Source organism: Schistocerca piceifrons, chromosome 2 (genome assembly GCF_021461385.2).
Source record: "Schistocerca piceifrons isolate TAMUIC-IGC-003096 chromosome 2, iqSchPice1.1, whole genome shotgun sequence".
NCBI classification, from domain to species: Eukaryota; Metazoa; Arthropoda; class Insecta; order Orthoptera; family Acrididae; genus Schistocerca; species Schistocerca piceifrons.
In genome coordinates this window covers 258,780,789-258,795,494 of record NC_060139.1, presented here as the reverse complement: position 1 = coordinate 258,795,494, position 14,706 = coordinate 258,780,789, and the positions used below count along the sequence as shown (strand labels likewise).

General features: G+C 43.2%; 1 protein-coding gene across 1 annotated transcript in view; it reads left to right on the top strand.

Annotated features, from left to right (window-relative positions):
* LOC124777419 (farnesol dehydrogenase-like) overlaps positions 1 to 14,706 on the top strand; it is a 102,298-nt gene that overhangs the window by 62,556 nt on the left and 25,036 nt on the right. The window contains exon 5 of the mRNA XM_047252815.1: positions 3,162 to 3,308. Within this exon, the coding sequence (XP_047108771.1) occupies positions 3,162 to 3,308 (147 nt within the window). The remainder of the gene's footprint in view (positions 1 to 3,161; positions 3,309 to 14,706) is intronic.

The following is a 14,706-nucleotide window of genomic DNA, read 5'->3' as shown; positions in this document are numbered from 1 at the left end:
TCGTCTCCCTTCACTATCTGAAGACGAAATAAAGACCAAAAAATACCGGTTATTCAGAACTATAACACTGGTATCGGTTTGAATCAGTCTGTTTTTTTTCCATCCCTACTCCAAGGAGTATACGGAGGAACGTCCCAGATTTCGAAACAAGCGAACGCGCTTGCTTCCGTAGTCTTGTTGACGTGTTCTAACAGTTGAGTAGTTGGCTACTGCTTATTTAACGCAACCCGCTTGTGAGCACGCCGGCCTGGAAAGAAAGACTTGTCTGACGCTGCTGGTACGAGGTGACTTCAGAGGGTAAGCTGCACATGTCGTCCCCACCCTAGGAACCATGTGCATCAGGAGTGGCACATTGTTAGAAAGGAGTACGTACTCCAGGCTTCCTGCAGACAGGGTTCTGCTGCCGTGCGGCTAACAGGTGTATCACAGTGTTTAAATGTGATGGAGGGACAACTGGACGCGTACTACAAATTTGAAGTACGAGGGACACTAAGATTCTTGTCGGTAAAATGTGTGAGTTGGACATAGATTCGCAGGGTAATTCTGGCGGTATACGGACCAAGCGCAGTGTCGTTGTGAAATGGTGCCAACAACTTGGCTAAGTCGCGCACGTGTGGGCGATGCTGGTTGGGAAGGAAGGCCATCGACGTCGTCGTCAGGCGACAATGTTCGGGCAATGGCAGCAGTCGCAGGTTTGCCGATGATGAGAACACTTCTCGAACAGCTCCGTTACAAAGGTGCGGATTTCTATCGCCGAGGAACTGGAAGAGTGTTAGAACGTTGCGACCGTCGGTTACAGAGATTTGGTGACTACGTTGAAAAATACCACAGGGACATGTACGAGAGGCGTTCAAGGAGTAATGCAAGACTTTTTTTTTCTGAAAGCAGGTTGGTTTTTGTTCAGGATTCCAATACACCATATTATTTCCCCCACACATTTGCCTACAAAATCCTGTTTTTCAACATAATCTCTGTTCAACGCGACAACCTTACACCACCTTACTGGAAGGGCCTGTATTGCCAAGTGGTACCATTCTGTAACCTCCCAACAGATAAATAAATTCCGTAACCTACCAATAAAAAGGGACTAACCTCCCAATAAAAATGTGACTCATATAAAACTTTTCAAAAGAAATCTCGTAATGTAACCTTTCAATAATTAACTGACTGTGACTCTAAACTGGTAAATCTGGACGTCAGCAATGCTGCGTCATAGCCCTGAAAAATTACTCTGAATAAACTGAAAATTCTTACCTCAGTGATGTCGCCGAATATCGCATATATCCTGTGAGAAATTTTTCTGGCACAGCCCAGTACAGTGCTGGCCACTATATTCTGCCTTATGTATGAAAAACAGCTGATTTTCTTTACGATAAATGGCATGACTATGGATAGGAGAAATTAGTAAAACTTTAAATTCAGATGAATGACTGTCAAAAGTTATCTTTATAAGAAAGATTATTATTGCAAGATTTTTGAAAAGGATTTACAAGGGACTTTGATATAGCAATAGTACAAAAATCAGTTGTAGAAATTAACATACGTCCGCGGCAATAAAGAACAACAATATTTTGCGTTTACCTTATACTACATCGCTGAGGCACCGCCATCGTTCTCCACAACCGGCCTTGGTAATTCCATAACTCCACTGCTCTTCTCGAGCTACAAAACACGACTACTGGACTCCATTGTCCGAACTCCAGGACACAAGTGCTCTCGGTGAGCTATACAACTCGACAACTGCTCTCTACGAGCGACCTGGCGCAACCGCCCGACTGCGAGCTATTACTACTACCGCTGCCAACACTGCTCTCTGGTCTGAGATTTTCTTATAGCTTACATATCGCAGGCAGCGCGTGAGCAATCCATCGAAATTACATCTGCTAGAGTGCGTTAACAATAAATTTCTTAGTCATGGATGCCTTACAACTCTACTGGTCAACGTTGCAGGCAATGTCTTGCTGCATCAATAGCCTGTCCATCATTCAGGTACTGCTTCCCGCGGAGTGCATCCTTCCCTGTGCCAAACAGACTGAAGTCGGAAGTTGTGAGATCTGGACAATAGGGCGGATGAGTAAGAACAGTCAAATGCAGTTTTGTCAGCTGCTCTCGGTTACACAGACTTGTATGAAGCCTTGTGTTGTCATGGAGAAGGAGTAGTTCGTTTGCATTTTTCTGGCTAAGAACACGCTGAAGTAGTTTCTTCAATTTCTTCGGGGTAGCACAGTACACTTCAGAGTTGATCGTTGCACCGTGAGAGAGGACATCAAACTGAATAATTCCTTCAGAGTCCTAGAAGACGGTCGCCACGACTTTATCGGCTGAAGGTGCGGCTTTGAACTTTTTTTTTTTCCCGGAGGAAAAGTGATGTGGCGCAGTTCCACGGATTGCCGTTTTGTTCCCCGTTCGAAGTGATGAACCCATGTTTGATCAAATGTGAGGATGATCGACGAAAAATTCTCACAATCAGCCGTGTAATGCGCGAGCAATTTCGCACAGAGAGTTCTTCGTTGCTCTTTATGGTCTTCTGTTAGGCGGTGAGGAACCTAGCGGTCTCACAGCTTTGACTGACGCCTCGCCCAACGACTCGCTGTGCTTTTGTTCACCTCCAGGTCTCCGTAGACATTCTGAAAGCGCCTATGAATATATCTGCGATGCTTTTGTTTTCCGCCAGAAGTAGCTCAGTGACAGCTCTCTGCTTGGAACGCACCCCGTTACAGACCCCATTTTGTAGGCTACATATAGGGCCACCACTGTCGCAACTTCATGAAATTATAGGGACTGAAGCGGGAGTATTCCATGATGTCCCACAACAAATTCAGCATTTCTGAACCGAAATTGGCCGACAAAAATATGTGTCGCATTACTTATTGAACGCCCCTTTATAGGGACTGAAGCGGGAATATACCATGATGTCCGACAACAAATTCAGCATTTTTTGAATCGAAATTGGCTGAGAGAAATATGTGTCGCATTACTTATTGAACTCCCCTCGTATCTGTTTCATTCGGCGTTCAATATAAGTTGCTTGCCTCGTCGTAATAACGTGGAACTTACTTTTTGAGGTCCCATCGCAGTCTTGTACATGTTGAAGTGTTCACCCTGCTCCTACCGTGCTGGCGGTGCCCTCCCCGCTGACTCCACCCCCTGTTGTGCCGCAGGTGATCAGCCCCGGCCTGGTGCTGACCGACGTCTTCCAGGACTTCAAAGTGCTGACCCGCGAGGCGGTGCTGTCGCGGCCGCACCTGCGTCCTGAGGACGTGGCCGACGCGCTGCTCTACGCCCTCAGCACGCCCCCGCACGTGCAGGTAAGCGCAGCTGCGCCGGGTACCGCCTTTGCTTCTCTCTGACCACAATACACAGCACGTCCTTGGAGCGAAGAACTGATTTAGAAAGGCACAGGCTGCAACTAATGTACAATGTGGTATCACAAAGTTCCCGAAATATACCTGTTAGTTTCATATCCCAGGAATCATGTAGCACAATAAATCGTAATGACGTGGAACGACTCATTTTACATTCACATGACTAACTAACTTGTAAGTATAGCTACATGCTGAACATTTATAACCTTTTTTCTTTTATTTCATTTACTGATTTATTTAAATATACAGATCTAAGCAATTCCTACCCAACACGTTTTACATATTACGATGATACAAATTCTCTTAGGAAATAGAAGGCGTAGTCAAGGAGAAACTTTTTCAGTTTTTTTTTTCAAATTATACTTTGCTGTCTTCCAGACATTTTATATCACCTGGTAAGTGATCAAAAAATTTTGTTCCAGCATTGATCACCCCTTTTCGTGCTAAAGATAGTCTTAACTTCGGGTAATGAATGTCTTGTAATTATGTGCATAATTGTTCCTTTTGAACTGTAGTGAATTATTTACAACGAAATTCATGAGGGAATAAATATACTGTGAAGCAGTAGTCAGAATGCCCAACTCCCTAAACAGACTTCTACAAGATGATCGTGGGTGAGCACCAAGTAATGTTCTTACAGCACGTTTTTGAGCAATGAAGATTTTCTTTCTTAAAGGTGTGTTAACTCAGAACATTATTCCATACAACACAACTGAATGAAAATACGCAAAATATGTCAACTCACCGATTCGTCTCTTCCCAAGATTTGCCATGACAATAAGTGCAAAAATGGCTGAACTAAATTGCTTTAGGGGTTTCACAATGTGCTTTTTCCAGTTTAAATTATCGGCAGTATAGACGCATAACGATTTTGAAGTTTTCACCTGCAAGGTTCGCAGAAGAGATTTTCTGTAAAGTTGGGAAGGTAGGAGACGAGGCACTGGCAGAACTAAAGCTGTGAGGACGGGGCGTGAGTCATGCTTGGGTAGCTCAGTTGGTAGAGCACTTGCTCACGAAAGGCAAAGGTCCCGAGTTCGAGTCTCAGTCCGGCGCACAGTTTTAATCTGCTAAGAAGTTTCATATCAGTGCACACTCCGCTGCAGAGTGAAATTCTCAATCTGGAAACATCCTTCAGGCTGTGGCTAAGCCATGTCCCCGCAAAATCCTTGCTTTCAGGAGTGCTAGTTCTGCAAGGTTCGCAGGACAGCTTCTGTAAAGTTGGGAAGGTAGGAGTCGAGGTACTGGCAAAAGTAAAGCTGTGAGGACGGGACGTGAGTCGTGCTTGGGTACCTCTGTTGGTAGAGCACTTGCCCGCGAAAGGCAAAGGTCCCGAGTTCGAGTCTCGGCCCGGCACACAGTTTTAATCTGCTAGGAAGTTTCAAAAACTTTCTGGTTTCCCAATGGTACTGTAATTCTGTCAGAGACAGCAAACGACTTGGAAGAGCAGTTGAATGGAATAGACATTGTCTTGAAAGTAGCATATAAGATGAACATTGTTGTTGTTGTGGTCTTCAGTCCTGAGACTGGTTTGATGCAGCTCTCCATGCTACTCTATCCTGTGCAATCATCTTCATCTTCCAGTACCTACTGCAACCTACGTCCTTCTGAATCTGCTTAGTGTATTCATCTCTTGGTCTCCTCTACGATTCCTACCCTCCACGCTGCCCTCCAGTACTAAATTGGTGATCCCTTGATGCCTCAGAACACGTCCTAGCAACCGATCCCTTCTTCTAGTTAAGTTGTGCCACAAACTCCTCTTCTCCCCAATTTTATTCAATACCTCCTCTTAGTTATGTGATCTACCCATCTAATATTCAGCATTCTTTTGTAGCACCACATTTCGAATACTTCTATTCTCTTCTTGTCTAAACTGTTTATCGTCCACGTTTCACTTCCATACAATGCTACATTCCATACAAATACTTTCAGAAACGACTTCCTGACACTTAAATCTATACTCGATGTTAACAAATTTCTCTTCTTCAGAAACGCTTTCCTTGCCATTTCCAGTCTATCCTCTCCACTTCGACCATCATCAGTTATTTTGCTCCGCAAACAGCAAAACTCATTTACTATTTTAAGTGTCTCATTTCCTAATCTAATACCCTCAGCATCACCCGATTTAATTCGACTACATTCCATTATCCTCGTTTTACTTTTGTTGATGTTCATCTTATAACCTCCTTTCAAGATAATGTACATTCCTTCAACTGCTCTTCCAGGTCCTTTGCTGTCTCTGACAAAATTACAGTGTCATCGGCAAACCTCAAAGTTTTAATTTCCCCTCCATGGATTTTAATTCCTACTCCGAACTCTTCTGTCGTTTCCTTTACTGATTGCTCAATATACAGACTGAATAACATCGGGGATAGGCAAAAACCCTGTCTCACTCGCTTCCCAACCACTGCTTCCCTTTCATGCCCCTCGACTCCTATAACTGCCATCTGGTTTCTGTACAAATTGTAAATAGCCCTTCGCTCCGTGTATTTTACCCCTCCCACGTTCAGAATTTGAAAGATAGATGAACATTTATAAAAGCAAAACAGGTGTATTACAATGTAGTCTAATTAAATCAGGCGATGTTGAAGGAATTAGATTAGGAAGCGAGACACTAAAAGAGATTACAGATTTAAGTATTCGAAAGTCTTTTCTGAAGGTACTTGTCGAGTACCCTTGTGTTGAAGTGAAATATTGACAATAGACAGTTCAGTTAAGACGAGAACAGAAGCACTCGATATTTGGTGTTACAGGGGAATGGTGAAGATTAGATGGCCAGATCACGTAACTGATAAGGAGGTACTGGGCACAGTTGGAGAGATAAGAAATTTGTGGTATCACTTTACTAAATGAAGAGATCAGTTGATAGGACATGTTCTGATACATCAGGGAATCACCAATTTCGTATTGGAGGGTAGTGTTTGGGATAAAAATCGTAGAGGGAGACCATGGGATATAAGCAGGTTCAAAGGGATCTAGGCTGCAGTGGTAATCTGGAGGTGAAGAGTCTCGCACAAGATGGAGTAGCTTGGACGCATCGAACCAGCCTTCGGACAACAACATTTAAAATTATTTATTATGTGCATCTTGTTATAATGCACCACCTCCTTCGAACGATCCCTTCAGAGTGAATAAACAGGTCCCAACGATACTGCCCCTTTTGAAATGCATCCCGGAAATGTTTCTTTGTAAATGTGTTTAGTACCCTCTTTGATTCCGTTTAAATCATCTTCCCTCTGACAAATAGTTGCCGCTTCAGCTTGCCGGCCGCGGTGGTCTCGCGGCTCTAGGCGCGCAGTCCGGAACCGTGCGACCGCTACGGTCGCAGGTTCGAATCCTGCCTCGGGCATGGATGTGTGTGATGTCCTTAAGTTAGTTAGGTTTAAGTAGTTCTAAGTTCTAGGGGACTGATGACCACAGCAGTTGAGTCCCATAGTGCTCAGAGCCATTTGAACCGCTTCAGCTTGATTTTTCGGCTTGAGGAAGAGGAGGAAATCACACGAAGATATGTGTTGTGAGTATGGCGGGTAGGGAAAAGTACTGTCATCCTGTCTGTAGTAAAATATTTCTGAACAATGCAGGCCTTAGGCGGTCATTGATTGTCTCGGAAGAGCATCCAGTCGTTCGTAAGCCATCTTATTGGCGTTTTCTCCTCATGCCCTCTCTGAAACCTCTTAGAGTAAAGCGACAAAACTATTTATTGACGCCGGCCGCTGGTGGCCGAACGGTTCTAGGCGCTTCAGTCTGGAACCGCGAGACCCCTACGGTCGCAGGTTCGAATCCTGCCTCGGGCATGGATGCGTTTGAGGTCCTTATGTTAGTTACGTTTAAGTAGGTCTAAGTTTTATGGGACTGATGACCTGAGATGTTAAGTACCATAGTGCTCAGAGCCATTTGAGCCATTTATTGACGTTGTGAGTAGGTGAGACGAACTCTTTATCAACAGTCACGTCAATATACGAAACAGATCAATAAGCACTTAATATTGGTCTTGACTTGTCGAGCTTTTTTTTTTTTCGTCTATGGGAATGACTCTTCATTACGACAATCACGGCTTAATTTCAGGGTCATACCTAAAACCCAACTTTCTTCGCCACTGACAATCTTTGACAAAAAGTCTGGATCGTGTTAAGCGATTGTTGAAGTTCCCTTTTCAGTACACACTTCTATGATACCATAGCGGCCATCTCAACCTTCACGTTGTCTAGGCAACGGCGTCGTTTTAAATTCCAACCAGAGGGCCCTGCCTATTAAATACACGCGGCTTTTACATATTTTAATAGTTGTATCTTTTAATACATTTTTACCTCTCATTATTTATGTAATATCTATGTGTATATAATTATCACTCCCTTGTTTATTCCTTTTATCGACAAAACATTGTAAGAACGAAGTATCTGTCTTCCACACCAGTGTCAATAGATTACACTGCTCCTTCTGTTCGTGTTGCAAGTTTTTTTATTTTATTTTAATATAAATGACTACTTTCCTTATGCTTGATAATGTTTTAACATCTTACGTAGTAGTACGTGGACTACGCGAACTTACTGTGCAAATTGCACACAGCTCTTGCGAAGTACCGAGCGAGGTGGCGCAGTGGCTAGCACATTGGACTCGCATTCGGGAAGACGACGGTTCAATCCCGCGTCCGGCCATCCTGATTTAGGTTTTCCGTGATTTCCCTAAATCGCTCCATGCAAATGGCGGGATGCTTCCTTTGAAAGGGCACGGCCGACTTCCTTCCCCGTGCTTCCATAATAAAATGAGAACGATGACCTCGCTGTCTGGTCTCCTCCCCCAAACAACCCAACCCAATCCTCTTTCGAAGCGTTTGCCATTGGCTGGTGATGACGTAAGCCATAGTCGGCGCGCGAAATGCACACTATTTAACCCGTGGCTCCAGTCATCAGTCAGTGTACAATCGTGGTATCTCGGAAAATCCTAGGAGCCGCCAGCACCAACCACAAGGTTAAACACTATAACCTTTCTGTATTTTTTAACGCCATATACAATCGCACTGTCTGTAATTTTTACTACAGCTTTTCTGTATCTTAGTTAAAGGCCATAAGTAATAGTACAGTTTGTAACGTCACTGTTCCTACCCTTGCAGGACCAAAAAGTTCGGAAGATGGCTTGTAGATAAACCGAAAACGGTTAACAAGGAAATATTATTGCGATCTCGACTGTTCATTTTTAAAAATCACACTTACGTGCCTGACAGAGGCTTCATCGAACTACCTTCAGACTCTTTCTCTACTGTTCCACTCTCAAACATCGCGTGAAAAAAACGAACACTTAAATCTTTTCGTGCAAGGTCCGATTTCTGTTATTTTATTACGATGATCATTTATCCCTGTTTACATGGGCGTCAGCAAACACTTTCGTAGTCGGAAGAGAAAGTTGATGATTGAAGTTTCGTTAAAAGTTTTCGTCTTTGTATGACTGCCGCCCAAACTCGCGTGTCTTATCCGTGGTACTATACCCTATTTCGCGGCAATACAAAACGAGCTGCCCTTCTTTGGACTCCTTCGATGTCCTCGTTCGGTCCTATCTGACAAGGATCCCACAACGCGAGACATTACGTCACAGGAAGATGGATAAGTGTAGTGTAGGCAGTCTGTTTAGTAGATATTGTGAATCTTGCAAGTGTTCTGCGAATGAAACACAGCCTTCGGTTCGCCTTCTAGACAACATTTTCTATTTGATCGTTCCAATTTAAGTTGATCGTAATTGTAATTGAACTGGCAACATTTGGAGTTGTGTGCCTTATCGTTAAACCGAAATTTAGCGGATGCTTTTTAGTGCTCTTAAGGATGACCTCATACTTGTCTTTGTTTAGTGTCAATTGACATTTTTCACACTGTACAGATATCTTGTCTAAATCATGTTGCAATAGGTTTTGACCTTCTGATGACATTACTTGATGCAAATGACAGCATCATCTGTCAAAAATGTAATAAAGCTCCTCAGATTGTCTTCTAAATCGTGTATATAGATTACAAACAGCAGATGAAGTATTAACACTTCCTTTGAGGGTGCCAGATATCACATTTGTTTTACTCAATAACTTTCCTACAGTTACTACGAACTGAGATTTTTCTGAGAGGACGTCTCGAATCCAGTCACACAACTAATGCCATACTCCGTAGGCAAGCAGTTTCATTAGAAGGTGCTTGTGGGGTGTGGTAATAATGATGTTCGATTTGTAGGACGCTCAACTGCGCGGTCATCAGCGCCCGAACAAAGTCCCCATTGTTACACTGTCCAATCTAGCCACTGTCACGAATCATGATGATGATGATGATGACATGATGGGATCAACACAAACACCCAGTCCCCGGGCAGAGAAAATCCCCAACCCGACCGGGAATCGAACCCGGGACCCCGGGATGCAGAGGCAGCAACGCTAGCCACTAGACCACAAGCTGCGGACGTGGGGTAAGGCGCAAAAGGCTTCAGGAAATCTACAAATATGGAAGTCATTTGAGATTTCGTTTCAGACGAATGATGTTTTCTGAATCCGTGCTGGCTATTCGCTCATAAATAGTTTTCTTCGAGATAACTCATAATGTTCGAACATAGTATAAGTTCCTGAATCCTCAGATCGACGTCATTGATATGGGTCCGCAATAGAGAGGATTGCCCTATTCCTTTTTTGAGTATTGGCGTGACCTGTGCAACTTTCCAATCTTTAAGTACGGATATGGCTCTGAGCACTATGGGACTTAACATCGGAGGTCATCAGTCCCCTAGAACTTAGAACTACTTAAACCCAACTAACCTAAGGACATCACACACATCCATGCCCGAGGCAGGATTCGAACCTGCGACCGTAGCGGTCGCGCGGTTCCTGACTGAAGCGCCTAGAACCGCTCGGCCACGGCGGCCGGCCTAAGTACGGATATTTCGTCCAGCGAGTGGTTGAACATGATTGCTAAGTATGCAACTATTATATCAGGGTACTCTGAAATAAAATTAACTGAAATACAATCTGGATCGAAGGCGTTGCCTTCTTTAAGTGATTTAAGTTATTCGATATGCCCATGACATCGACTGCTAAGTTACTCAAGTTGGCAGTTGTTCTCGATTCGAATTCTGTCTTCGTCTTCTTTGGTGAACGAATTTCCGAAAACCCTGTTCAGTAAATCCGCTTTAGTGTCACTGTCATCTGTCTCCACATCTACATGATTTCTTCACATTTACCCAGTTCTTTGAAACAGCTTTAGACTGTTTCTCTATCATTTCACTACCTAAATGAACACTTAAATCTTTCTGTACGAGCTCTGATTTCTGTTATTTCATTACAATGATCATTTCTTCCTTTGTAAGTACGCAGTAACAAAATATTTTCACATTTAGAGGAGACAACTGGTGATCGAAATTTCATGAAAACATCTCGCCGTAACGAGAAACGCCTTTGTTTTGATGAGTGCCACCCCATTTCACTTATCATATCCGTGACACTCTCCCCTATATCGCGATAGTAAAAAACGAGCGGCCTTTCTTTCGACTCTTTCGAAGTCTTCCGTCAACCCTATCTGGTAAAGATCCCATAACACACAGAAGTGTAGGCAGTCTCTGTAATGGACCTGTCGCATTTTCTAAGTATTCTGCCACAAAAGGCAGTCTTTGTTTTGTCTTTCCCACAACGTGATCCATGTGATCGTTCCATTTTAAGATGTTTGTGATTGTTACCCCTTGGTATTTAGTTGAATTGAAAGGCTTTAAATTTGTGTGTTTTGTCGTGTAACCGAAGTTTAACGGATTTCTTTTTGTACCCATGTGGATGACTTCACAGTTTTCCTTATTCAGAGACAGCTGCAACTTTTCGCACTACACAGATATCGTGTATGGAACCGCGGGACTGCTACGGTCGCAGGTTCGAATCCTGCCTCGGGCATGGGTGTGTGTGATGTCCTTAGGTTAGTTAGGTTTAAGTAGTTCTAAGTTCTAGGGGACTTATGACCTAAGATGTTGAGTCCCATAGTGCTCAGAGCCATTTGAGCCAAGATATCGTGTATAACTGATTTTTCGATTTGTTTTGATCTTCTGATTACTCTTCTAGACTCTAAGTGACAGTATCATATGCAAACAGTCTAAAGTGCTCCAAGTCTCGCTTGAATTTTCTGATTTTTAGAGTACTGAAGGAGCGATCTGTTTACTTGTTAAAATCATTCAACAACCTATATCGCAACTAGCCTCTGTGGCCGAACGGTTCTAGGCGCTTCAGTCCGGAACTGCGCTGCTGCTACGGTCGCAGGTTCGAATCCTGCCTCCGGCATGGATGTGTGTGATGTCCTTGGGTTAGTTAGGTTTAAGTAGAACTAAGTCTAAGGGACTGATTACCACAGATGTTAAATCCCATAGTGCTTAGAACCATTTGAACCATATTGCATAAAATATTTCTTTATTTAAGACAACCAGTTCCGACAGTCTTTGTGTCATCCTCAGATCTTAAAAGCCACTCTGTTGTGAAACATGTTCATTTTCCGATGAACCTCACCTAGAGTTATCAAGTGGACAAAAATCAGCACGTTATAAAAGGTCTAACATGACTACAATAGTTAAAACATAAAGCACCTTTTTCAAGAGGCCATATATATATATATATATATATATATATATATATATATATATATATATATATATATATATATATATAAAATAAGATTAAAAACAGCCGACCAGTTGCAATGGATAAAGTAATCTTTACCTAGGTTTCGACAGATTTAAATCTATCTTCTTCAGAAGGCGGCAGTATTACATTAATATGGAATGATATGTCATTGTCGTTTTTACAAATATCTGCATAGATCATTAGTCCACATAAAATATAGCCCTGAAAATAGGGTTTGTCAAGTAAATAAAAATTAGTGCATGGAAGTTGCAGAGCTCACAAGCTCATACAGCAGCAGGTCTGTTTACATGTGCTGGACATATTCTAAACGGTGAAAATCCACTTTAAACAGCATTGAGGTGCAACTGACCATCGTCTATTAACTACTACACCATTCTTCCTATAGAAATCTCTAACAATTGAACTGGCGTAGCGAATATCTAATTTCCCTCGTACCAGATGAAAATTACGTTACACTCTTGATTCCTGATCTATTCCAAGATCTAAAACTGCCATCCCATATGTATGTATGACCGGACTTGTGATACCTTTAATCTTCATACTTTCTTCGGTTTTATACACGTCCTGGCTTCTCTCGACACGCTTGAGCTGATTCTACATTGCGTATTCTTTCTCAAGTCGTCAGTCTCACGTTAAATGCCCTGATATGCCACAGAGTCTACTCTTAACATTATTTCTGCAGTCGTATACTCTATATGTCCATATGAAAAATACTTAAGGGTGCCCTTCCCCATGTTGCCCTGATGACTTTTATCAGCAAATTCTTTTCCCTTGATGGACATAATTCTCGACTCTTCTGTCAAAGCTACCTCAACAGCCCCGGTGAAGGTGATGTTTTCGCCTGTTACACCCACAATGTTGTCTGTATGCACTCATCATAGATGACCTGAATTAATTTTCCTACTATTGACAAGTATTCCGCTGGTTCTCATACTAGCATTGCACTATGGAGAGCTTCACGAAACAGCTGATGAAGTGTATCTATTTTAGTGGCCCAATCTACAATCGATTAAAACATATTACAAGCATAGTAATACAAACTATGTTTATATGCATAATTTTCCAACAAATTATTTTTTGCCTCTTCCTATGTGGAAGATAATTCATGTAAGAGCAGTTTACTTTGTGCAGGACCCTGAATAAGGGTTTTTTGACGAATTGTATCAATACTGGATGGTCTGCATTACATACTAATTTAAAAAGTATGTTCACATTATTGACAAATTCATTTAACGCATAAATTGTACCAACAAAAGCATGGGAATTGAGTTTAAAGCAATCACTGTTACTAATGTTACATACTACTGTTCCACCGTCGGCAGCTGCATTGTTCGACGAGGCCAAGACCTCCTTTTGTCAGCTGACGTGTTGTGTAGAGGCGAGGTGACTTGCTGCTGAAAGTGGAGTCTTGTGCTAAGGTGAGGTGAGCAGAGCTGAGCTGAGGTAAGATGAGTCGAGCAGAATGTGACTGTGTGAGGTCCAAAGCATTATGTTGCCCTCTGCTGTACTGTGCCACGCCATTGCCCACTGCCACCTGCTGTCTGCTGGTTGGCCACTGCTACTACTGAAACCTGCGAAGGTGCCACATGCCCTCCATTGCTGAGTCGCATTGTTGACACATGTCGTTGTCCTGGTGGACCTTCGCGGACCACACCTTGAGCTCCATCTTGTCGTCACTCAGGCTTTGCCGTGGCCCTGCACTGTTGTGAAGTCCTGTAGAAAGTGCTGCCCTGTTCATATCTTCCCTTGTCAGGTGTCAATTTCCGGACCTCTGCATCTTTCTTCTGCTCTTCGCACTCCATCTGTTCTTATTGGATATCACGTGCTTATCCTCATTTGAGTCTCACAGACGTCAGTACAGTCACAACATCGGGCTGAGTATGTGCGAAGCCCCTATCTGTCTCAAAAATCTTTAACGAAATATCCTACATCTGACACAAGAAAATGTTTACATTTGTCATGTCCTGACACAGTGTAGAGGAAAGACGGGTTTGAGTCAGTGTGCAATTTCCGAGCGGTGAGGAGCATATGCAGAAAGACAAATTCTGAGTGAAAGAAGTTATGACGTGGAAAAACGCCGAACACTGCCACATGGCACCTTCGAGAGGCGCGGATTCTAGAACACAACAGGATTCTTGCAGCAGGAGACTTATGGAGTGCAGAGATCTGATAAACATTTTTTATTAGAAATCAGACTAATTGCTACATTGAAGGCTAAGGTTGCACAACAGCAGTCAGTGTCTGGATCCATGGGGGTGGGCGCTAACAGAAGTAGCGAACACTAACGGCATGTTAAGTACAAACTCGAGAGCAGCACTCCAAGTGAGAAAACAGGCATGTTGGCGCTTACTGAGACTGGCCAAGAGGGCCACGGAGTCGGTGCAGCAACGACCTGACTGAGAACTCGCTCTGAAGACAAAAACATGGGTTACTAAAGAATCGTGGTGGAAAATTATTTCTGTCTTCCTATAGTCGACCCACCAATCCACCAGCACTAAATAAGCTTTGGTCGGTCTGGCGATCCACTCTGCACCTCCAGGGCGCTTCTGGCCAACCACTTTTAGATTGATACTTCCTGGCAGATTAAAACTGTATGCCCCACCGAGACTCGAACTCGGGACCTTTGCCTTTCGCGGGTAAGTGCTCTACCATCTGAGCTACCGAAGCACGACTCACGCCCGGTTCCACAACTTTACTTCTGCCAGT